This window comes from Mixophyes fleayi, chromosome 3 (genome assembly GCF_038048845.1).
Source record: "Mixophyes fleayi isolate aMixFle1 chromosome 3, aMixFle1.hap1, whole genome shotgun sequence".
In the NCBI taxonomy this organism is placed as follows: Eukaryota; Metazoa; Chordata; class Amphibia; order Anura; family Limnodynastidae; genus Mixophyes; species Mixophyes fleayi.
The window spans coordinates 318,205,766-318,232,113 of record NC_134404.1 but is presented as its reverse complement, the minus strand read 5'-3'; the positions used below and the strand labels follow the sequence as shown (position 1 = coordinate 318,232,113).

Here is a 26,348-nt window from a genome sequence, read left to right as displayed (position 1 = left end):
AAGTCTGCCTTGGGTGTGTTGCTGTTGGTATCCTTAATACACACTAACTAACCGGATTCCATTATGATTTCCATCTGAAAATAATGTAGTCCATACAAAGCTTGAGTAGATGTTAAACCGCAGATCTCATAGGTACAATAAAGTCTAATTTCCGGACTAATTTCATCTCTGATATATGAGCAACTTCATCATAGGATTAACTTTTCAGAAAAATATCCTTGAAAATAAAGCCTGTAGTCACAACTATATAGCACCAGCTCCTGTTTAAAACTCATTAACCATTTCCAAGAGAGAAAAGTTTCAAAATGAACCATTGTTAAGAGACCTGCTATGTTATCCCCCCTATGAAGTCATGGGGATTGTAGGGATATATCCAATTTCATGTGTATAGTATAGTTTTCTTAGAAGATAAAGAAATGTTTTTATTACTGTATTATCTTGAATTAGATATCAGTGTGGGCCAAGGCAGAATACAACTTTATATCCCTTTCTTCATTTCACATGGCAAGCAAAGACAACCACGTAGCATATTATGTCAGCCAGTGTCAGAGCCATCCTTCCATCTGAAAAGGTTTTCCAATTACTATCAGTAAGTTTGGGCTTTACCAAATTGATCTAACAAAAGCTGGGTACACCAATGTTGCCTAGTTCTTCTACATGGACACAAAGGTAGAAGGAATAGATAATGCAAAGTGATTTCGAGCTGGGGTATGTATTTCCTCCTCTTTTTTTTTTTTTCTGATTGTGGCATCCTACGGAAGATCCGGAGAGAGGCAGTCAAGGTCATAGCAATTTTTCCATTTTGTCCTCCATGGTTTGCAGTAGCCAACAGCATTAACCTATACCATCCTACCAGATCTTCTGCACGAGAGGCCAGTTCTTCATCTAAATCTGAATGCCCTCTCTTTGATGGTGTGGAAATTGAACAGTTGGTGCTGAGGCACAAGTGAGTTTCTGAAAAGGTAATTGAAGTGCTCCCTCAAGCACTGCAATCACTAAACTAAATCCTTCACTGGTGTACTATAGGATTTGGAAGACGTTCATTGGGTGGTGCAAACACAGGCTAGAGGGGATCCTTCATCTGCTAGCATCCCACATATTCTAGATTTTCTTCAAGAAGACTTCAACAAGGGCGTTGGTGTCACTAGTGTACTATGCAGGTCCAGGTGCCTGCTTTTAATGTTTTCTTTTGATTGGCTTTGGGTGATCTTATTTCTTGATTTTTTTTTTTTTTTTTTTCAGGCAGTAAAAATAATTTAGCCTTTCATGAATCCTTTTGTGGCTTTTTGGGATCTCATTCTTGTCCAGTGGCTTAACTGACCCCTTTGAGCCCTTACAGGATTTTCCCTTCGAGTGGGTCAGACTTAAGGTGTTATTTCTAGTAGTAATCAAATCTGGCTGTTTTTGTCTGGAAATTACATGTCTTATGATGTAAGGACTAATTAAACTTTGCAGTTCTACACAGATGGACTCAATATAAACAAACAGAAATAAGAGCGCCTGAAGAATTGTGACCACCATCCAAAAAATACATAAAATTTAAAAAAATTATTTAAACATATAACCATAATACAACCAATAAAAGGAAAACAGATCAATCATAAATAACATAAAATATCTCAATCTTAAACACATGTAATGTCATAAGAAATTAGGATGCACTCAACTAATTCACTCATTACTAATACACTAAATAATTCTTCAAAAACAAATACATGATATTCTTTCAGTACATATATATATATATATATATTCAATATAACTTAATCTTTAAATTGTGATGAGCAGTGAACTGTTTAAAATATAATTGTAGAAGTGTAATTGTATTCTAGACACATCTGCTAAAGTTATGCTGTTTATATATTCTAAATAAACAGCATAACTAATCGGCATAGATTTTTAGTGTGATACAGATGGTCCAAAAACACTATTTAGAAAATTCAGATTTCATCATCTATTTATATAGTGCCACTGATTCCACTGCGCTGTACAGAGCACTCATTCCCATCAGTCTCTGCCCCATTGGAGCTTACAGTCTAAATTCCCTGACACAGAGAGACTAGGGTCAATTTTGATAGCAGCCAATTATCCTACGAGTATATTTTTGGAGTGTGGGAGGAAACTGGAGCACCCGGATGAAACCCTCGCAAACACGGGGAGAACATGCAAACTCCGCACAGAAAAGGCCTTGGTCGGGAATTGAACGCATGACACCAGCGCTGTGAGGCATGATAAATTCATTATATAAATGCTCTCACTAAATACTATAATAAACATACAATTCCGGGTTGATTCTTACAATTTCTTCTCAATGTATTGCTATCCACTCAAGTATATACAGGCTTTCTGCTGATGAGCATAGTAAGAGTGGTGGCGAGATATAAACTTGAAAGTGTCCCCTCGGTATTAGCTAAAATCCAACAGATGCGCGTTACTCTGATCTTGAGTCTCGCCAGTACACATAGGTTGTCCAATTGAATATTAGGGATTTCACTTTCATGGAGGTTCCAAAATAAGCTCAGTCTTTAACATGCTAGTTGTAAAATAGCTAAAGCTGTATAACCATAGTGTTCTTGGTGTCTTGGGTATAGCAGTACCCTCTAGACATCTGCTACATTTGGACTTTTTTTGATCAATAGTTTTTAGTAATTAACGTGTGTGTATGTATGTATGTATACCCTTGGTTTATTTTTTTGGTGGCCTTTTCTGGTTATCTATAGTGATGAAGTATTATTGCGAACCAATCCTGGAATCCTAACCAGTGCAGCTTCCACTTTTCATATCCATCAAAAGATTATTTTTCTGTTTCTCTGCCTACAGTCAATTAACAACAGCGAAGAAAGATTACATACCTTGAATCTTGTCAGTGCCATTTTTATATCTCTCTAGAACAAAGAATTCAGGAAACCGAATCCTACAGGATCCCATCAAGGGCATGCTCTGTCCAAACATACTCTAGCAAGATGGGTCAGGGAGGGCATTGCAAAGGCATACAACAGGAATGGCCATAAGGCGTCTTAACTCCTGAAGGTGCATTTGATGAGGGTGTTGGCAGCCTTGTGGGCATGTAAGGTTCAGTCAGTCCTTGGCAGAAACATTTTTCTTTTTCTTCTTTGGAAGTAAAATGCTGCAGCCATTTATTGCTTGGGTAACCATTTATCTAAAGAAAAGGTAGATGTGGGTATTGTTTGCGTAGAGGTAATAGTGGAGGCTGAAGGAGTGTGTGAGTTTGCGAAGAAATGTGGTGTAGAGAAAGAAGAGCAGAGGGCGACAAGAAGAGGGTATAGAAACCGTGTGAGCAGTCAAGGAGTATGAAAAGGGAAAAGTGACCTTAGACTCAACTAAACTAGTCGGCCATTGGTCACTTTTTGGTGAAGACCATGTCAATGGAGAGAACAGGGCGTAAGCCAGACTGCAGAGGGTGGAGAGAAAGTGAGTAATACCCCATTCATACTGCACCAAAATCCTGGGTTTTTGCCGGGGCGAGCTCAAACGACCCAGGTCTTTGTGCAGTATGAATGGTACAAGTCAAAAATCCCGGGTCTAAAAACCCGGGTCTTCAACCCGGGATTTATCGAGGGGTAATTCCCGGGTCGGACCCGGGTTGCCTGCACTATGAATAGTGCAACCCGGGTTTTTCAACCCGGGTTGCACAGAAAACAAGCTGATTGGCTGTCTGCCTGTCTCTGGAGGATGATGTCATATGTGGGAGCCCGTGGAAGATTTGAGAAGGAGTTTAGGGGAAATTTTTCAGCCAATGAAAACTGCTCTGGTGATGACTCCCACAAATTGCCAGGGCACAGACTTGTGCAGTATGAATAGGGTCAACCCGGGAAATTCCCGGGTCTGAGGTGCAGTATGAATGGTGTTTCTGAGCTGGGACGCTCCGAGCCCCGGCAAAAACCCGGCTTGAAAAACCCGGGATATTGCCGGGACGGCAGTATGAAAGCGGTATAAGGTGGTTTTAGACAAGCCATTCAAGAAGTTTAAGTAAAAGGGAGTATAGACGTGGGGTGGCAGAGAGAGAGAGATGTAAGGTCAATAGATTGTTTCTTGAAAAAAGGGGAGATGTGAGCATGTTTTAGAAGGTGGAAGAGAAGATGTCAGTGCAGATGGATAAATTGAAGAGCTGGAGTTGGTGCAGGCAAGCGTTGGGGTAGAGGATTTGGGAGGGAACAGGATCCAGGGGACAGGTAGAGAGATCATAATAATCAACATTTATTTATATAGCGCCAACAAATTCTGTAGCGCTTTACAATTGGGAACAAACACAGTAATAAAACGATACTGGGTAATACATACATACAGACTAGAGAGGTAAGAAGGCCTTGCCCGCAAGCTTGTAATCTATGGGACAATGGGAGTTTGATGATACATGAGGGTAAGTGCTACATATTGCATATTAGTTCAGCTAGAATTCAAAGCTAAAAGTACTTAGTGGCCTGTATGATCCAGTTACACAGCAATGATGGTCACAGGGTTGTCTTATGTTAACTGTGTAGAGGATGGTAATAGGGTAACCTAGGGAGATTAAGAGGGTGGTTGAGGAATATTATTCATCTTGCCTGAAGAGGTTGTTTTTCAGAGAATTCTTGAAGGTTTGACGACTAGAGGAAAGTGATGGGAAGATAGTGAGGATCTCAGACTCTGTTACTTGAGGGGACAAACTGAGGGTGGCAGGGATAGTGGATTTGATGGTGGATGGGAGGGTGGTTCTAATGGGAGGGGACTTTGTGGAGGATGGTGTCAACCTTGCCTTAAAAGTAATTGGCAAAGTCGGGAGTGGTGAGTGAAAAGGGGTGGGTGGTGGTGGAGGGAAGAGAAGTGAGGAGACGAAGAGGAGGTGGAGATTTAGATAGGATGAAGATTAGGGATTTGCAGTAGGTTTGGTGAAAGAGTGGACAGTGTATTAAGAAGACAGGAATAAATTGTGGATGTAGTCATCGTCTGAGCTGTATTTTCTCCATTAGCACTGCAGAATGTCAGCACTTTTATAGGTAGCAAGCCTGTAACGAGTGCCAGATTTGGGGTTTGGAGCTCCGTGGGTGCAAAGTGGTGGTAGAAAGCGACAGCAGCATTAGGACGGGGAAGAAATTACTTGCATTTAGATACCCCATTGTATTGAAGGGGAAAGTGACGGTAATAAATACATAAATCTAAAACGGACAGCATAGTCTCACTATATTTTTCCGCTAAATTCCTTACCAACACCAGTGACTGGTTCACTGGGGACAGTAAGCTTGGGTTTCCCATATTATAGTGAAAATCGGACTAGTAAAAACACAAATAAAATATACTCACGATTTGTTAACTTTTAATATAAAATAGCCCAACCCTTGTTAATCGATGTCTTAATTTAAATTTTTAAAATTGTCTTTATTTGTAATAGAGCATTCTTGTAATCTATGAAAATTTGGAATATGTGAAATTCCCAAAAATAAAAATATTGAGAATATATTTTGGGGGCGGGGGAGAAAATAATTACAAAACATTTAGCTTTAAACAGTATTTGTTTTGTTACAATTAATTGAGTATAAGGTGGATGTTACACCTGGATTAGGACTGCAGTTTGTATTTTTAGATGCAGTTGTAACAAATGCAATATATTTTGGGTAAGTTTGTTTAATTCAAGTATGAAATCCGCAATATATTTGATTAATAGTTTTCAAATACACCAGAAGAAAATGAAGTCACTGCTACCATGTTTTCATTGTACAAAACCCTCTTCAGTGGGCGGCTTAGCCATGGAGCTATTCATTGTCTACCCTTGTAACTGTAATTGCCAATTCAAGCTTGCTTGTTCCTTCCATATTTCTATTTTGTTTTTACTGACTGTTCTGTATTCTTTTGAGCAGCATTTAAAAAGCATTATTTAATGAAACTGCTTATATTAGGCTTTGACAAACTTCACCAAAATTTAGGCAGCAAATTTGTGGTGTGCAGAAGGTGATGTACAATATTGTTAAGGGTGTGCTTACAGAACACGTACCACCCAGAATGTACCAGCAGTGCCAAACATATTTTCTTCAGAGTATAGTGTCACAAGCTTGAAGGAGATGAGTCTGTCGGTATTAGTGGTACTTTACAGGGGCGCATATTAACACAACCCTGGTTTTCACCAGGGACCCCTGCAGGGCAGTATGGACTTGGCCGCAAGGGATGCTCAGGTAGCGGTTCTTCAAGACAGTCACCGACGACATAGGGGTGAACTGTGGATAGTCAGGCAGGCTGAGGTCAAAACCAGAGAGGTAACGCGGTACAAAATCAGGATACAAGAGTGTTCAGGGAAGCCGAGATAATGCTATAGGAAATGTGAAACGCCAAATCAGAATCCAAATGAAAGGTCAAACAAAGCCGAATCAAGCCAGGAACAGAGGGATGCAGGTAACGGGAAAGCTGGAGTAGAGGTGTGAGCCTAATACTCTGGCACCATTAGAGTGCCAGAGTAAAGTTTTAGTGGCTGGAACCTGCTGATTGGTTGACATCACTGGCCACCGACACTAACAAGGAGAGCGTCTCCGCTGCTAAGCAACGGGAATGGAGCTGGTGCACATGTACGCAGGACGGGGAAGCTGGATGGAAATGATCATATCCCATTGCATAGGGATACGTGAGTGGCAGGAAGGAGTCGGGTGGCCATCACTAGCAATTGCGGGGCTGGCGCCTGACATGTAGCAGCAATACCCTTTTGCCACAGAAAAAATGCCCAGCAACATGTAGTCAGTTTGCATTGTAAAAGGACCCTCGCTGCTGGCTGTTTTCCCTGGACGTCTTAGCAATGTGGGTTTAAAGAAACTTTTTCTTCTCGGATAAGGACTGCGTGATGTTCTCCTTATGACCAAGGTGATACTGGAGATGTGTAATGTCATGAATTTTCGTGTTGCGTTTACACTGTGAAAGCGAAGTTTGCAACGCTATCTCTGCATTGCAAGCTGCACTCTAGGATTAAAACAAGCACTCTATTTCCTAGGACAGCAGACTTCGGGCATGACAATAAAAAGCCAGATAGAAGCAAAAGGAACAATAGGCATAGTCATTCATAAATAAAAACATATTATGTTTCAAGCTTGCTCAAGACCAGTGGTGGAATGTCCTGTGCAGCCAGCTGGTTGCTTATGGTGGCACATTACTAAATCCTCAGGTCAATGTTCTCCAGGGCAACTAGAAAATAGTCATTTCCACATCTGGTAATTCATCCCCAGCGAGGAATTTAGATTTCTGCCAACTTGACACTGGAGAGAGCAAAATGGGGTGCAGGTTTTTAAGCTGGTAATTCTTGTACGTATTCTTAAAATGTGTTGTGATGAGTTTGCGTAATTTGTATGACTTATTTTTTTCTTTTTATAAATATATTGTCATCTAATTTTTGTTACATTATTTCTGCATGCTCTTTCATTCATTGGCACGTTTTGTGTATTACAGTTGTGGGAAACCAAAGTTATGCAGTCTAAAGCAACAGAAGGTTTCTTCAGGGATCACAATAATGTACCTCAGTTTCTTCTTCAACTGCCACAGCATTTACATCAGTCACTTCACACATCAGCAGGTTAGCATAATGCTTATTTAATTTTTTTTGTATCTTATGTTCTTGTGTGTATCTGTGGGGAAAAAAAATACATATTTTGTTACATATATACCGGTCAGTCTCAACATTCAACCCACCTGCTTAATATTGTGTAGCTCCTCCTCATGACACTAAAACAGCTCTTACCCATCGAGGCATGTATTCTGAAGGTGTCCTGTGGTATCTGGTCCAAGACATTAGCAGCAGATCCTTTTAGTCCTGTAATTTGCGAGGTGGGGTCTACATGGCTTTTTTTTTTCCCCCCAGCATAACTCACAGATGCTCGATTGGTGTGAGATCTAGGGAACTTGTAGGCCAAGTTAACAACTTGAGCTCTTTCAGGGAAAAATCCCCCAACACACTGCTATAGGAGTTGCTATTTCTATTTGTAGAAAATACAGAAAGCTCAGTTGCACACATTTGCAAATGTATGGAAAGCCACCCGCCACTTCACGGTGCATCTGCTAATAGGGTGGTCTAATTCTAAACAATGAGTACATATTTTTGGGGCATAATTTTTGTGTTTTTAAAATGACAGCTAACTTACCAAGAGGTACCCCAAATTCCTCCAAATAGCAATATGGCTCCAGCACTCCCCATCAGCTACAGACACCATAGTATGCCTTTCAAACAAACAATTCAGAAGTGGAAGTTGCTCAAGATCTTTTTAACTGTCCTGTTATTTCCTGTAATGCATGGAAGCTTCTTAGTCATAGAGCACCCTGTCACACGTCCTGTATCTTTAGTCACTGGTCCAGATGCTGAGAAGCATACCTTCTAAGTTCTACCTTCAGTCTTAGGGAATGAGCCTGAAGTTGTCACTGCACTACAAAAAATTCCCAGTCCTTTAAAAAAGCCCAGAGTAAAGAGATCTCCAAAAAGAGATCCTAGCCCTAGTACCTTCTGACTTATTGTCCCAACATGTAAATGAGGTAGGACAAATATCTTCATAGCCACTTCTGTTAAAATAACTATTGACCTTACCAAGCCCCTTTTCCGAGTGCAGCAATATCTGTTAAGATCCAAGACAGATGAGTAAATAAGAACAAAAATACAAGACTTCTTAAACCAAGAAGTTATTCCAACCCAGTACCAAACTCTTTGTTTCCCTTAATCCTAGAACATGCAGACTTGATTCTTTTTGTGGTTTTGTTTTTATTGTTTTGTGTTTTTTGTTTTTTAATTTTTTTTTGGGTGATTTGGGGAAATCGAACAGGTTATATTTGTAACATTTCACAGTAGTAACAGTAAGGTTCCCAACTAGTTTTTGAAATAGAGATATATATATATATATATCAGACCGAGATTGATGCAAATCAGCAGGGTTGTGATACGAAGTATGTAGCCAGTAACATTTACGTATCTATATAAGAGAAAAAGAAAAATCCAGTAAGGGAAGTAGGGAGAGAGTATAGTAGGAAAGTGAAGGGACAGCCCTTCGGGTTCCTTTTAAGCGTACATTAATTTAATCTATCTGTCATCTTCACGTACAGAGGCCCAGCGGAGGAACAAATATATTTTCCATTCTCTTTAATGTGCTGTGATACCAAGGACTTTTAACCTAATGTTCAGAGGGGAAGTCAAAAACAAAATTGTGAACCTTTCTTAAGAAAGCCATATCCCCAAAATGGGAAAAAGGAGTGATATGATAGGAAAGTACCATATAATCTTTCAACCAGGCCAATTATGAAAGAATCTAAATTTGCACAGGTGTCTGCACTTGTTCACTAAGCAGGGATTTCCTCCTTTCTAAAACATAAAGTTGGGTTCATTAGGATTAATTCGGTACTCATGAATTCCTAAAGGATCTGTTACGATTACTAGTGCCATTCAATTGGTTTTTAGATGTCTCTTGCTTCTATTGTACTTAGTCCTGAGAGAAAAATAGAGGATTTATGTAAGGCTTTTTAGTTTTAATTGTCATTGATGTGCTTATGAGATTTTTTTTTTGTTTGTTTTTTTTTTTTGTTATATTTGAGCCTAACTCTGGGTTGTCTCTTATATGATTCTACAATAAACAAACTAATTTATTTATTTTAACTAAATTGGTGTGACTATATGCATTGACCATTTTATAATTCTGTTATTTTGGGTTACACACAGTGGTTTAATGGCTCATTAGTGCTGTCTCTATTTTCTATTGTCTTATTGTACATAAGTGTACACCTCTTTCTTTTTAGACCCCAGCGATCTTTAACCACTAGTAGGTAATTTATCACATTATAAAATTTGGATTATCATTATAAAATCATCATTATGAAATTGGATGATTAGCACCTGTGTCTTTTTTGCTTTTTACTGAGGTGACTGTTGGAAAACAAAGACAGCCAGTACTGGAGATTGAATCTGAGTTCTCCAGGACTGGTAATACTACTTGTTTGCCATCATGTGTGGCTATTAAGTGGAAGGGGAAACCCCATTCATATTTTTTGTTCTTTTTGCTTAATTCTTCTGTTAACAGCTTCAACTGTTTGCACTATTGTAATGTTTGCCAGGAAAGGTCCTGAAATACCTGAACTCTATTTCCATGGAAGTGGATTCTGCCGAGCTTCTTGACATTCTGCTCTTTGTGCCACAAATAGTATCTCTATGCCTCTCTGAAGACTTCTTGGCTGGAGATCTCTGTAGACCCAGTCACAAAAACATCTGTGATGGGTCCTTTGCCAGGATCTCATTAAAAATATTGGTCCATATATCCACAGTTCCCTGACTATTTATGGACAAAAGTTGTCTGAGGCCTTCATGGTTGCCTCAAGAGTGGTTAGCCTAGTTGAGAGGCTGGAGATTTTAGTTTGGATATTGGCCACATCTGCTGTATCTGTCCCTTGCATAGAATGTTGAAGAAGCTAAAAAAAAATTCTTAGTGGGAAGGTGCTTTAGTCGCTTCAGAATTTCTTTTTAAGTTCCCTTTATCACCTTTGAGTAATATTCTATCCTGAGACTTGAATAGTGGTGGAGCCTTCGAAGTCGTCCCGCCACCAAAGATCCTTCTTGACTTTCTCTTGTCGAGATGAAGAGATAAATCTTTTCTCACTGCTGAGACCTTTTGCAAGTATTGCACCCAGGAGCAAGAACTTTGTCATGAAGGTCAGTGGAGTAAAGGTGTGTAGGAGAAGAGGGTGACCAACAGTATCAAATGCAGCAGAGAGGTCCAAGATGATGAGAATGCAGAAATGACCCTTATACTTTGCAGTAAGTAGATCACCGATCACTTTTGTGAGAACACTTTTAGGGGAATGTTGGGGGCTGATGCCTGATTGCAGAGAGTTGAGACTAGCGTGAGAGCTGTGAAAATGAGATATGCGATTGTACATCAAGCGGTCAAATATTTTGGAGACAAAGTGGAGGATAGAAATAGGGCGGTAGTTAGAGAGAGAGGCTGTATCTAGAGACGGCTTCTTTTGAATTGGTGAGAGTACTGCATGTTGAATGGAGGATGGAAATGTGCCAGGTTGAATAGATGAGCTAGAGGTGGCATACAGTGTGGGAGTGGAGAAGTTGGGAGGGAATAGGGTCGAGGGGACAGGTTGTAGGTTGAGATGACGAGATGAGTGCAGAAACTTCGTCTTCAGTTACTGGAGAGAATGAATTGTGGGTGACTTGGGATGTAAAGTTGAAGGTGGATGTAGTATGTGGAATTTGGCAGGAGGAAATATGTTGACAAATGGTGTTGATTTTGTCTTTGAAGTAGGTGGCAAAATCATGGTGAAAGGGAGGTGGGCAGAGAAATGAGTTGAATGTGGCAGAGCCCTGATGTGGGTGGGAAGACTGAGAGAATGTTAGAGATTTGAAGTATGTTTGTTTAGGAATTGAAAGGGCATTACTGTGGGATGAAAGGATGAATTTATAGTGGAGAAAATTGGCATAGGATTGAGATTTCCTCCGCGCTGCAGAGTGCTACTGGGAGCATTTTTGCAGGTAACTAGTCTGTTTGGTGTGCCATAGTTGGGGTTTGGATAGTCTGAGATGTGAACATCAATATGTGGCATATTTTACCTAAAATTGTACTGCACATGCCCAAAAAAGTTCTATATGTCAGTGACTGCAAGTACATTCAGTTAACCTGTGAACGGATAGTACACTTCCATAGCGGAACGGCGGAGGGAAAGGGCTAATGAACGAAGGCAATGTATAGTAAGGGTGTGCCAAGATTGAGTGCATGCACATCTGTCCGATCCAAGCTCTGGGCAACTCTCAGGTATGTGATTTTTCAGTCCTATCACTTGTACAGGGCTAGTGTAAGTACCGAGTGATAGTGATGACTGATGTATTTACATGCCACAAAATGTGTCTGCAATCAGGATCCACTGGATAGTCATTTTATATACCACACACATTGAGAACATCTCGATAAATGTATTTGTTGAAAAAAAAATGAGAATTTTTCTTAATTATGTTAACAGGTGACAATAATTGATTACTTTATTTTTCTGTGCATTCTACGGGGACTTTAAATTGCACATATGTATTGTTCGTATCCTGCAGTGGGTTATGTCTGTCTCGGGATAGCAAGTGTTGTATATGCAGAGTGTACCTACATCCGTGTATAAGAAGAGACATTTCTCGGACTAACAGTTTGGATATACAAGACATTTCTAAATGCAGTCAATGGATTCCATTTTAATTGCGATAATAAAGGGGTATTTTCTAACCTCAGTAGGCTTGCATGACATTATTTCCACATTCCTATTGCAATACATTATCATTAATTCCTAAGATTTTTTTTTCTTTTTTGTCCAGGGATATTACTTTCAGTTCACCTGCGTTCCATTCAGCCTCTCCAAGTCTACCAGGAGGGTCACCAAATTATTGATAGTCCTTATGGCTGCTGTCAGAAATCGTGGTTGTATTTAGATAACATTCTTGTCATGGAAAAGTCAGAACACATTGCCAAGAGCATGACAGCAGAGGTGATCTTGTTCCTACAACAGCATGGCTTGTTTGTCAACATAAGTCCTCTTGTGCCCTCGTAACAACACCAGTTCCTGGCAGTTCAGATAGATACTTTACAAGATAAAGTGTGTCTGTCACAGGAAAGACACATTACAATTTAGTTTCGGCGACAATTTTCAATAAGGACTTTACTCAGTGATGTTTTCTTTTGCTATCGGCATATTTCCATGGGCAAGGTGGCATGCAAGAGACCTTTGTCTGATATCACTTTCTGCTGTTCATGTAGCAGACAATGACAATACAATAGCAGAATACCTCAGCCGGAGTTAGAACCATCCAGGAGAATTGGCCTTACGAATAAGAAGTCTCTTCAGCTGCTTGAGATTTGGTCTTCCTGACATCGTTCTAATGGCAACAGCTCAGAATGCCAGGTAGTCCAGAATGCTAAGGTAGTGCAATTTTACACCTGTTACAAGGACAACAAGGCACTCTGAATTGATGTTCTGTCAATTCCAGCTCATGAATGTGTTCCCTCCTTTTTTTGGCTCTGCCTGCACTCTGAGAAAAATCAAGAGGCATTGGAAGTCTTAGCAATCCTTCTATTTTTGCCCTCGTTGCCCATGTTTTGCAGTGGCTTGTAGCAACCTTGGCTTTCTACTATGACTATTAGATCTTCTGCATCAGAGACCAATTCTTAACTTTAATCCAGACTCCCTCTCTTTGATGGAATAGAGATTGAGCGGTCACTATTGAGACACATTCAAGCAAAACATAATTCTTGTAATATTATAGAAACTGGAAAATATTCATTTTGTGGTGCAAAGAGAATTTGACGATTCCCATGTCTGCCAGTATCCAGTTTATTTTGGAGTTTCTTAAAGATGATGGTTTTTATAATGGTCTGCCGATGTTCAGTTTCCGTGGGCAAAATAAATATCAGTGTTGTTGTTAATCCCTTTCTGTTGATGTTTACTACTCTGATATGTCCCATTGTAAGGACTGCCATGGAGTAAGCAAAGGAAATAGAATTATACTTAACTTTTTTAGTATCTCTTCCTTGACTCACTCCATAGCAGCCTAATATTTCTACCCATGTTCTATGTTTGTTTTAATAGGATAGCTTAGGAAGTTTCTCAGACACCAGAGTGAATGAGGAATCATGTCATACATCCTTCTGGTGTTTCTTTTTTATGTCTATTCAGCTGATTCAGGAGTTAACTGATTGTAAAGGCCGCCATGGAGTACTGCAAGGAAAAAAATTAATGGTAAGTATGATTCTCTTTAATTTCCATCATCCATTTAACACATGATCTGTCATCTTATCCAAATACGTTTGACTACGGTATTAATCAAATGTATAACTTCATAATGTGTGTTTTTTTTCTTCCTTTTTTTTCTTTTTTTACTGAAATGTTTTTAAATTTTGTAAAGATGTTATATGAGTACAAAGGGTAGGGAATTACATTAAGTTGGGGGAAAGGGACATAGTGGATAAGGAAAATAACAGTAGGTCATAAAAAAAGAATACTTGCACACATGAAAGTACTGAGATGCATCTTATAAAATAGCAGTTACACAATTACAGTTCAGATTTCCTAAACTAGTATATGTGAAATTAGAACACTCTGGTAATAAGACACTTGTATTCACAGAGTAGGCATTATCAATCTGCTTGGAGGCCAGAGGAGGAGCTCTCGCTACCTTAGTTACATAGACCTGCTAACTACATCATTGGTAATAGTTGCTTAGATGTTTGGGCAATAGCTGCCCTGGTGACTATAAAAACGTGCCCAATCGCATACCCTTCCCATTGAGAAGTAGAGGGTAGGTAGTGGTGTAGAAGAGCCAGCTCCGCGGAGGGAAGAACAGGGTGTCAGAAGATATCCCCTAAAAGTTCAGCCCATAAGGTCTGCAGAGCTGGGCAGGACCAGAAAATGTGGAAAATACCCCTCTTTCCGAACAGTTATGCCAAGAGGATGGGGGCACGCAGGGCCATATTTTGTGCAATTTCTCAGGGGTGTCATATATCCAATTAATAAGCTTAACCAACATATCTGTGTGGTTGAGACATCTGGATATTTTAAAGCAATTCCAGAAAATACGTTCCAACTCCTCTCTGGAAAATTCCAGGTTGCGGTCTGCCCCCCCACTGGAAATGGACCTTTGATTTGGACAAGTTCACTTGTGTAATCGGAAGGTTATACTGGCTCTATTTGTCAATTTAGAGAAATATAATGTTAGAGGGGGTCTTATTGACACTCCTTTGAGCAGCAGCACCGAAAGCCGTTGCCTTAACTGAATATACTTGTAAAAATCATATGTAGGTAAATGGTAGCGATCACTTAAGCGGGCAAAGGAGGAGAGTGTTCCTGATTCAAGCAGATGGCCCAAGGATAGAATCCCTCTAGAAGCCCATAGTGAGGGGTTGAGGTCTGGAATCTGTTTGGCCACTGTATTAATACATTAGCTGTAGGGTGGGAAAATTTTGTCGTTACCACCACAGAGCCGGTCCCACACTGTCAAGACATCCCTATGTAGAGCAGGCAGGTTGTGAGCCAGAGGCCTCCAATCTTCGGGTATCAATAGTAGATCAACTAAAGGGAAGTCTGGATTACACACAGTTTATATGTCTTCCCAAGGCTTCTGCCCCCTCGGAATAAACCAGTCGCGCATCCGGGGCAACAAGTATGCATCATGGTATTTCCACAGGTTGGGAAGGGCCAGCCCCCCCCTGGATTTTCTCCCAGGTCATTTGCTGCATCGCCGTACGTGGTGGTTTATTCTTCCAGACATATGTCTTTATTACAGCTGTCAGTTTATTCATCAACCTCGCTTGGAGACGAAACGGGAGTATGTAGAACAAACCAGTTTCGGAAGGAGCATCATATTGAATGCCAAGATTCTGCCCAATCAGGAGACCTCATAGTACATCCATGAAGCCGGCAAAGCTGAAAGTAATTGCATCAGCAGGGAGAAATTCTTTCATATTTAAGTATTCAGATCACAGATTGATAAGATCAGTGTATTTCCATGTATATGTGAATTTATCTTTCAGCCCCTGAGGTTGCTCTGGGGGAATGTTAATTGGAAGGGCTTCTGTTTTAGAAGTATTGAGTTTATAGAAGGATGGCTGAATGAGGTCTCCGGATCGGTAACAAACGGCAGGATTTCGTCTGCGAACAAATTTATGTGGTACTTTACCTAAAACGACGCCTCCACACTGCCGTGTAAGCCTCACTCGAGCAGCTAGTGGTTCAATCGTCAGGACATACATGAGTGGAACAGAGGGCAACCCTGACAGGTACCATTAGAAATGGGGAGGTTGGCAGAGAGGAACCCATCATTAAACACTTATGCAGAAGGCCTAGCATAAAGTGCTATTATGGCCTTTAGGGAATCTCCCGTGAACCCAAACTGTTCAAGGACCCTTGCCATATTAGACCAGTGGAGTCTGTCAAATGCTTTTTCGATGTCTAATGAGAGCAGGAGCACTGTACCATTGGTATGATGTACTTGCTCTATCAAATGAAATGCACGCCTTAAATTTTTGGGAGCCTGCTTGCCCTTGACAAACCCCACTTGGTCTGGATTTATCAACTCGGGGATAATAGAAAGCCTATTGGCGATAAGCTTCGCAAAGATTTTCACCTCCGAATTTAATAGGGCTATTGGCCTGAAATTTTTGCACTTTGTATGCACTATTATGTGGTATCCCAGCAGTTTGGTTGGGGAGTTCCCCTCTACAATACCGGCATTATAGAATTGCTCTAGTAAGGGGACCAATTTCTCCTGAAAAGTGACAAAAAAATGATATATATATAGCTGTACGGGCCTGGTGTTTTGGTCTCTTCCTGGGACCAAGATGCACTTTTCTTTCCCTATAGAGGGGAGGAGAGGGGAAGTCCCTCCAACAAAGAGGAGATATCAGTCTCTGTGGTGAAACGAGATCTATGTTTAATTAGAGGACTGCATTGTGTATTTAAATGTAAATGTGTCTGGATTGTGATCTCTCCTGTTTAAACAAACTCGCTGTATAGCCACAGAACAATACATGTCCCTATTTAAATCAGAAGTGGTTCATCTGCTATCCCTTTGTATGATTATCTGTGAAAAGGTACACAGAAAAGGACCAATCAGGCATGTCCTGAAATTATTGATGAGGCAATTTTTGGGCTTAAAAGAGAGCTTCAGAGGACAGCAAACTGGTATTCACTATCCAGTGATAGCTGGAATTGAGATCTAGATCTCTGCCCCTGACAGGAAAGGGATAATCGGTCCCTGGAGTACTGCCTTTTGCCCTGATCTACCTCTCCAGGTCTTGGGGAGCTGTGTGTCCGTCAAAAGCGGAGTGACAGTGACTCAGGGCCACTACCTTTGCTTGTAGCCTTCAAGAAGAGAGGGGGAGAAGCTTGGATGGATAGACAGCAGTCCCTGAGAGTGACTAGGATACTGGTGAGGTGTTTTCATTATACCCTGTATGTTGTCTGTGCCAGACTGTAGTGTTATTTGTTACAAGTTATTACTTAAATATATTTATTGCTGTTTGGTGCTACCATTTTGTTAAACTTATTTATTTTATTTAGGTTATTTGCCTGTGTGATTTTGAACCTTTGGAAGGTACCGGGTAGGACAGATATGCGGCGCAGAAGGTTACATTAAACCCGGTATCCTCACAGTCTCACTCGGTTGATGTCTATTAGTGTCATGTTTCAAATTGTATAGGCTGGCATAAAAATATGCAAATTGTGTCTGTCTCGAGGATTAAAACATTTATATCCCTCAGGATCTATAATAGACTTGATCAGGTTACGGGTCTGCATTCCCCTCCGTTTTCTTGCTAACAACCTGCCCGCTCTGTATCCTGCCACAGAAAATTTTTGACGCAGTCTAGACAGTGCTATGAGGGTATGCAGCATAAGTAGTTTTTGCAATTCTGTTTTCATCAGAGATTTCAGACCTAAGGGACTTTGGGGTCTATTTATTAAAGTTTTTCCCCCTTGTAAAGCCCGTTAAAATCCTGATGTATTAATCTAGCATAGCAGCAGATATCGAAGATATCTGCTGCTTTGCACCCATTAGCGTTTTTCTGAGCACTCCCCATAACAATGTATGGGGAGTGCTCAGTAACGCTATGTATTAAAGACTGGCAGGTGAAGTATTTCTCTTTTTTTACTTGTTAATGTACGCCATCTGAAGCTGGCGTACATTAACATAAGTGAAATATTACACTGAAAACAGCTCTGCTCTGACGAGCAGAGCTGCACAGCGCATGTGTGGAGGGATCACATGATCCCTCCATCACATGCTTCAGGTTCCTGCAGACACGGATCTCTGTGCGCATGCCCGAGTTAACTGGTCGGCGCATGCGCACAGGGATTGAAAGAGGGACGATCGGCACCGCAGAGGGAGGAAAAGAGAAGAATCCAGTGTTAGGTAAGTGTAAGACTTCACAGGAGCAGCCGTTTTTCGGAACGGCTGTTCCTGTGTTGATTTTTAATACATATGAGAAACTTTTCAATCCGCATCTATGCGATGAGGATTGAAAAGTTTCTACAGAAAAAAACGAAGGGTCATAAATAGACCCCTTAGTGTGTTCTTAGTGTGGGACTTAGGGTGTTCATTATTCTGTGATTTTAAGAATATGCGCTTAGATACTATCCCCTGCTGGTGATGGAGATTAGCCTTACGTAGCCTAAAAGCAATCTGGATGGCTGATCATTGCTTTAAGGGTGCACCAATAGATGAAAATGGAGGTGTCCTTAGGATTGTTATCTTGCATCGTTATCTTGCACAAAAAGAAGAGCCTTTTTAATTGCTAACTTAGCTTCCAGAGCGGAGCGCAAATAGGCAGAGAGGCATCAAGGATGCGGGGAAGGGGATTTAATCACTAACTTTCAGGCCCAAACTACTAGGGCATGGTCTGACCATGTCATGGGAAGGATCTGAACTCTGCGTGATCTATAGCACCCACTTGTTGTAGAAAATAAGATCAATTCGGGTGTATGTGTTATGTACAGAGGAGAAATATGTGTAGTCTCTTTCATTTGGGACTGCTTCTCTCCACACATCATAAAGGCCATGTTTTGCCAAGAGCCTCCCAAAAGCTAATGAAAGGCCTGAGCTTCAGAATGTTTTAATCAGTCTTTGGGAGAATTAAGAACTCCATAAGAAATAATATCAAAGTAACAAAATAGATATTTTTAAAGCCATTATCCTGATAGCACTTTATTTTGGAACCCTTTCAACACATGGTACACTTATTATTTTGTCATGTCTTCCACACCATTACAGAGACAACAAATAAATAAATATCTGCTTATTTTCGCAAGGACCAAATGATTGCAAACTGCCGTTTCATTGGTTGGCCATATCCTTAGAGTATATTTCTTTTGTTTCCCATGAATTCCTCTAATTCTGAAGTTTTATATCTTAAAATAATTTAATTAGTATAACATTTTCTAATACTGACTATTAAATATGTCTTTTGGCTGACTAATCATAGTTACATCTGTATTAAATTAACATCAGAAATATACTCTCACAGCAAACAATGTATTTTTAAATCAACCAAAATACCAATATCATCTAAAATGTAAGTACCAATAATAATCATTTCAACTTTTTATTCATGCAATAAAAAAAGCCCGAAATAAAACTGTGGCAGTATGTTACCCTCAGTGTACCTCCACATCTAGAAGACACTCACCGATCGGCGCTTCATCACTGCTGAGGAAGTTCAAAAACTGATTAGATCATGGTCAGTAGATACGGCTAAACTGGTATATACAAAATATTTTCCCATTGCTACTATAGACTTTCCTTCTCAAATATGACCATATATCTTTGCCCTGGGAAAGATGAACAAAGACTAATAGTCAGGGTTACACCCTACCAAAGCAACACTAGCCATCGCTTTTCTCAAACTCATCAACTGTATAGTGAAAATGCCAAAACGTCTCTGTGATTTTGATCACAACGATGACTTAAAAATAAAACCTCATGCACAATTACTATAATCTCTTAAAAGAAACAAAGCATAAACCTTTCACTTTTTACAGAATTACTCAACATATCATCATCACCATTTATTTATATAGCGCCACTAATTCCACAACACTGTACAGAGAACTCATTCACATCAGTCCCTGCCCCTTTGGAGCTTACAGTCTAAATTCCCTAACACACACGCACACACGCGTGAATTTGATAAAAGCCAATTAGCCTACTAGTATGTTTTTGGAGTGTGGGAGGAAACCGGAGCACCCAGAGGAAACGCACACAAACACGGGAAGAACATACAAACGTCGCACAGATAGTCTATATTACCAAGATCTTTCAGACATAACTTATATATGTTAACTTATTCTTATAAGCAATCTGCAATGTAAGTCTCCGTAACCTTTAGTTATTTTTTGTTATTAACTTTGCATCCCCACCATTCACAGGGATGGCTTAAAAATGTTGAGAAATAACTTTCCAACACATTTTTAAACTTGTAACTTAAAAATCACAAATGAACAAAAAAATTCTTCTCTTCCAATGTATAGTTTTTTTTTTAACTAATTGCTTTAGTGTGGAGCTGCTTAATCAACCTTTTAGATTTTTCACTTTCCACTAGATCTCTAAATTTCTTTGCTCTTCTCTTGGTTTCAAAAGTAATCATCAGATTACATATTACTACAGAATGTTTACCTGTGGTCTATTTTTCAATTTGGTTGCATTCATTAATAAACCAGTCAGACCATTCACTGTGCAACGACTCCCCAAAAAGCAATATCATGTTTGTTTCTATAAACTGCTGCTTAACTCACTCACTGCCTCAGTTTGCTTTCAAATCCAGAAAGTACAATATCCAAGACCTTTAAAATTTAGATGTATTTGTGTAAGTCAAATTTTCTCTGTATGTCGTTGCGCCAGGATTGTTCTTGATTCACCTGCTGTGACCTTCCCTTTTTTTTTTTTTAAGACAATTTTCAGACTACCATGTCCTTATTAAGCTAGATTACTGAAGAACTCCTTTGGAGAATGTTAGATACCTTGGAAATTAGGTGTATCGGAATAATATCCAAAGTTGGAGTCATTTCACAGCTTTATCCAGTTTTAAAAACTTTTTACAAACAGGGCTTTGAGTTATTGTGGTTTTCCAGTTTTAATTCGTTTCATTCTTGCTTCAAATACACTTTAGCAAAACGTAATTTAATTTACTATATTGAAGAAGATAACAAAATGGCTGAACTATGGTTCATATATGATCTGCACTGGATTTAAGAAATTTTGTGCTCTAACAAATGATCTTTACTACTCCTGTTAGTAACAAACTGTCAGTAGCTTGATACATGGATGTTTGTTTTCCTTAGAATATCTGGGTCCTGGCCTATGACTAGACTGATGATACGAGTTGTGTGGTGAATGGTGAGAAAGTAATTTCATATCACTGTTTAAGCTGAGCAAGCAGTTTTCTTCTTTGAGAAATTACTGTTAGGTGCAGATGCCTCTCATTTCAGGAACAGAAGTGTGAAGCAGGACATACCTCCTGACTGCAGGGACAGTGGGATAAAGTCCCGCCAGCTCTGGACAGCCCCTTGAACATCAGGACTGACCCACTAGATTCTGGATAGTTGTCACAATGCTTCTCTCTCCCACCTGGCCTTAAAGCGTTGCTACAGCTGGTGTCTGTCTCTGCTTGTCTTGATCCTGGAAAGCTGTTGCTCAGTTTTTGAAAAAGAGATGGGTACTTTCAACTTTATGTAAAGCTGAACAACAAGTATACATTCTAACATCAAATTGAAAAAAAGAAGGTTTTGGAATGAACATGAAGTCAAAGTACATAGCTATTGAGATGTCATTGTGGGACATTAAGACAGCTTTGCTTAAACAATTGCCCTTAAACATCAATGAACTAAAACAATGTTGAAAGGAGGATAGGCCTCCTTCTCCCCCAGTCATCTCTAACACTGAATGAATAGTAGTTACATTTAATAAACCTTCCGAAACACATTTGACATTACACTAGTCAATGTATTAAATATTGATGCTAGTACCCCCCCCCAAGCAGCCCAGGCATTAAATAAGTACCATTCACATAAACACCTCCCCTTCCCAACCACACACACACACTAGTCCCCACATCACATTTCCACCACACAAACACACACATGCTTGTTAATATTTTCATGAGGACCTATGTCTGGAACACGACAAATAGGGAAGCGCCTGTCCTAATGCCCCTTTTTTCACTTTGTAGCTGGACCAGTTCTAAAAAGAAACGGATATGTAAATGATTGATGTAAAAGTCAAAACCATCAGATACGAAATTTCCAACTTACCGTCTCGATCATCTCTTCCAAATTCTTGTCTTTGATTTCAGCCATTCTACCACTCTCAAGCCAATAAAAGTTTGCTGATCTTGACAAGTCGGAGGGTATTTTTTGGGAGGCGGTAACTGCCAGTGCACTCTGATTTTGTGTCATCTGGCGACACAAGATATTTTCTTGCAAACAATCCTTGGCAGGCTGAACAGCCCATGAAGCCTTTGGCTACCACCTCTGTGTCTGGAAGTTTGCATGGCATTGGAATGCTTTCCTGTCATTATCACCTCAGCAATATTGCCTTTATGCCAAGATGTGCAAATTGCATGTACCTTTCTTTCGAGTGTTTGGGAAATTTCATGGCACAGGCTACTTCATTCTCATTACTGTGAACATGCTGGATATGCTAGGCTATTTTTGAGAGAGGCTTCTCGCAGTACAGGCAGTACCACTTTTTGTTATTTCTGCTGCCACCACTCTTTTGGGAAAATGTTTGTACGGATACCGCAATATTATTTCGGTCTTCTTTGTTCAAAACATCGCTATCATCAAGTTGAGAATCGTTGTTCATAGACTTTGACTGTTTTCCTTCACTTTGTTCCACTTTGTTGCGTTTGTAGTTCACTCAATTGAGCTAGAGTTGGGAAAAGTCTCATTTTAAACCTATTTTTATGGGCTTTCATATGATATATAACGTAGTATGTTTTTCATGTTTCAACACAAATTAAGAATGTAAAATTTTTCTAAATTTAGATTATCTCAAAAAGCCATTTTTTAAAACTTTATTTTTTTTGGGATTTTTTAAAGGGGTACAGAAAAAAAAAAAAGGGGGGGGGTTACATAGTGGGAATGGAAGACAATAACATTGAAAGCATACAAAGTCAGAGCAGTATCTACCTGATTTTAAAAACATCTTTGAAAGAATCTCAAAATTGTTCATACTGTTAATAAATCCCTAACGTTTAATTTTAGGATTATGATGGGATCACCTGCTACAAGAGCTTTCAGTTTTGAGTGATCATGAAAATTGTATTTGAGTTACTACACATCTAAGAAAATCAAACCAATGTATTTTCCAGTTCACTTCATTATACAAATGCATGTTCCTCTTCAGGTGTGTTAAGGGACTAAATTTTACAGACAGTGCCTGCTTCTGCGCAGGTGTGCAAACTTAAGTTTAAAGATACTCTATGTTGACAGAAACTTCATTGTGTTGAATAGGCCCATCTTTTACATTTCCCTGGACCACTACAAGTGGTCAGGTTTGGTTGGGGTGGGCTTTACTTAGTAAAGAAAAGTCCCTTGGTTACTAATGTAAGCCCACCCAAACCTAACCTGACCCTGCACATTTGAAAAAACAGAGTGTTTCATTACAGTGGATAATCAGACTGGAAGAATGTATGCTGGGAGCAGGGAGGAACAGCAGCTTGGAGATGGGATGTTGGGAGGGAGAGACACAGCAACCTGGGCTCAGCACATTTTACTCTCATCCCTCAGCAGTCTCATGGGAAGCAAATGATCCCAAAACAAAACTGGGATTTATTAACAACAGTGTGAACAATTTTTGAGATGTTTTTCAAATATTAAAGTGTCTCTTTGAGAATCAAACTTTTGATTTTTGAAAAATTTACATTTTTAATTTTTATTGTAACATACTGCTGTGTTAAATGTCATATGAAAACCCATAGAGGTTTATAATGAGACCTTGCCCAAATCTATAGCTCAATTAGGTAAACTATAAATGCAATTTAAAAAAATGTTAGAAGCAAATTTTTTTGTTTAAATTGCAGCTTTAAAAGGCATATAACTTCAAAACCATTGCACATATCAGCCTAAGATTTGAGGTTTTCATTACTCCCATGGCAGCATTTATTATACCAAATTTCATTGCAATCTGAAACTATCAGTTTGAAACCCTGTGTTTGATTTGATGTGGAATAACACATTACATTTCCCCTACACACACGCCAGTCCCCGTATCGCATTTCCCCTACACACACACACACACCAGTCTCCCATATCGCATTTCCTCTGTGCGCGCACAAACTACCCCAGTCCTCGTATCACATTAATCCCTCCCAGTTCTCAGCGGATACTGAGCTCAGCTTGCAGGGTTTCAATGTGGTTGTCAAATAAGGTCGACTAAAGAGAACATTTAAAGTTTGAAGCGAGAGTTTGATTGTACATGGAGATATATATATATATATATATATATTTTACACACATCTATCGAAGCATGGACTCTCTGAGTGTGTCCTCTGCAGCAGATCCTATAAGTCTTTGTCATGTTCCTCAAATCATTCCTGAACAATTTTTGCAGTGTGGCAGTGCGCATTATACTGCTGAAAGAGGCCCCTGCCATAAGGACGTTGCATTGCCATGAAGGGGTGTTTTTTAATATGTTCCAGTGGACCCTGGGTGCCAGGGTATGCTGGCACTTGGGGGAAGGATGATCGGCCTTTTTTATTTATTGTTTTGCAACCCGATCTCCCTATGATATCTAGCCCATTGCTGGCCAGTCTGGGTCCAATTTGACATTATGGCAGTGGGACCCTGCTATAGTGCCACCAGCCAGCCTCCCGGTATTTTATATATTTGGTCGCTCTGGCTAAAGTTACTATAGCTAGAAAATGGATGGTCAATGATGAATGAAACAGTTTGCCATAAGTGTTATATTCATACGGTCAGGAACTCCATTCCTAAACATTATAAGATATGGTAATATTGTGTCTGAGGAATCAGATGATTACTCCTAGGCACCCGGTCTGGTTGTTCTCTCAATATTCATGTGTATATACACTGCTTATGGCTTACACTCTCTTTACCCGGTAATTTGACCTATTTGTTTTGAAGATGAGATGTGTATGATTCGTGTGATACGCTGATTTCGAGACTTTGTTTAAGGTTTTTCTTTTTGAATATGCATTGCTCTGTGATTAACCCCTTCAATACCAGCTGATGTAATGTATATTGTTATGATATTGTATTGTTGTACCGTGGGAAAGTGGTATTCTTTTGTGTTTCTTTTTCCTGGGGAGGAGGGGGGGTTGGTTATTTTTGTCTTGCACTGTCTGCATTTCAAGAATTCAATAACAAAAAAAAAATGGTTAAAAAAAAAGTTTTTGTTGTAAAGTCAGTTTGGTTGTTTTGTTTCTAAAAACTATTGCTAGAAAATAATAATATACAGTGCTGCTTTTTGGATCTTGTCATGTATGTGACACCTTGGAGATAAAATGTTCTTTTGATTTTACAGATTTCCAAGTTCAGCAGTCTCTACAGCTGTTGTCCTCACCCCACTTCTCTTTTTATTGCATTGTAGTAAGTGGTGAAAAGGAAGACCAAGAGCTTACTCACAAGGGGAGGCGGAGAGTTGGATCTTATCAATTCTTACTTATTTTTTTAAAATAATATTTTGGGGGTTCCAAACATTTTGTGATTTTTAGGTGGGCGACCTCTTAGTATGAATTATTTTACAGAAATTGGTTTTAATATAATCCAGTAATTTATCAAAGTACATTTTGCTATTTATAAAGTCAAAACACAGAAACAGAAAAATAACTTGATTATTTATAGGGTTCACGCAAAGTGCAAAAGACAGTTAATATGAACAGCTGTGTTCTTGTAAGTTGCAAGTAATTTGAAGGAGAAAAATTAGATCTTAGGAGAAAAATTAGTTTAAATGTAATAACTAGAATTCTCTTTTCACTTTGTTTGACAATGCAAATGATGGTTTACGCATATGGATCTAATTAAAAGTATTTCTAAAAATATTATTCAGCATCTGCTCTCCCACATTCAGGTTTTTTTCTGCATGGACTTGATATACCGTCATGAATGTATTTCATTGGAATATAACAGTTGTCTTTTTACAGAACAAAATGTAGCAGTCTGTAACCAAACCAAATAATTAGTGATTTTGATATTTGCTGTAATTTAATGATGTATTCATTTTATGTTTTTGGTCATTTAACCATTGGTCCTGTACTGTAAGTATTCTGGTTGGGGTTTAGTGGTATCCCTCTTCCTTTGGCAGTAAACCTTTCTTTGTCTTTGTGAACTTATATGTGAGAAGTGTCCTGGCAGCACCATCATTGACCTTGGGGGGGGGGTAGCTTCTGCATCTCCCATGCTGTCATTTTTGATTAAATTTACATTTTACCTTCAAATTATGGTTTATGTACAAACACAAGGGTTGTTTAGAATAGTTCACCAAAATGTAGCATACCTGGTATGAATCACCCTGTACTTGATATATATTGAAAAAGCAACATACAGAGGAGCGCAGGTTAAAGTGAAAAATAGATTTACCGTTTATTGTATAATCCCAGAGTTAGAAAAAAAAAAAAAAATTGAAATATATATAATGCATTAAAATCTCACTAGATGTGGCAAGTTTGTACATACACAATCACTTTCCAAAATATTCAAATATAATCCCACTCATAAAAAGTTCATAATGTGATGTGACCACACACATAGGAATAACAATTTTTATCCCAAATATTAGCCTCTTTTAGTTCACCAAAAAAGAAGAAACAGTGCCTCTAAAGATTCACAGCTTTTAGGAGTATTCCACAAATCAC

At 39.3% G+C, this 26,348-nt stretch overlaps 1 protein-coding gene across 4 annotated transcripts in view; it reads left to right on the top strand.

Moving 5' to 3' along the window:
- GTF2A1L (general transcription factor IIA subunit 1 like) overlaps window positions 1-26,348 on the top strand; it is a 93,560-nt gene that overhangs the window by 12,420 nt on the left and 54,792 nt on the right. For all 4 annotated transcript variants that reach the window (XM_075204101.1, XM_075204099.1, XM_075204102.1 and 1 more), the window contains one exon: window positions 7,423-7,546. In XM_075204101.1, coding sequence (XP_075060202.1) covers window positions 7,423-7,546 — 124 coding nt within the window. The remainder of the gene's footprint in view (window positions 1-7,422; window positions 7,547-26,348) is intronic.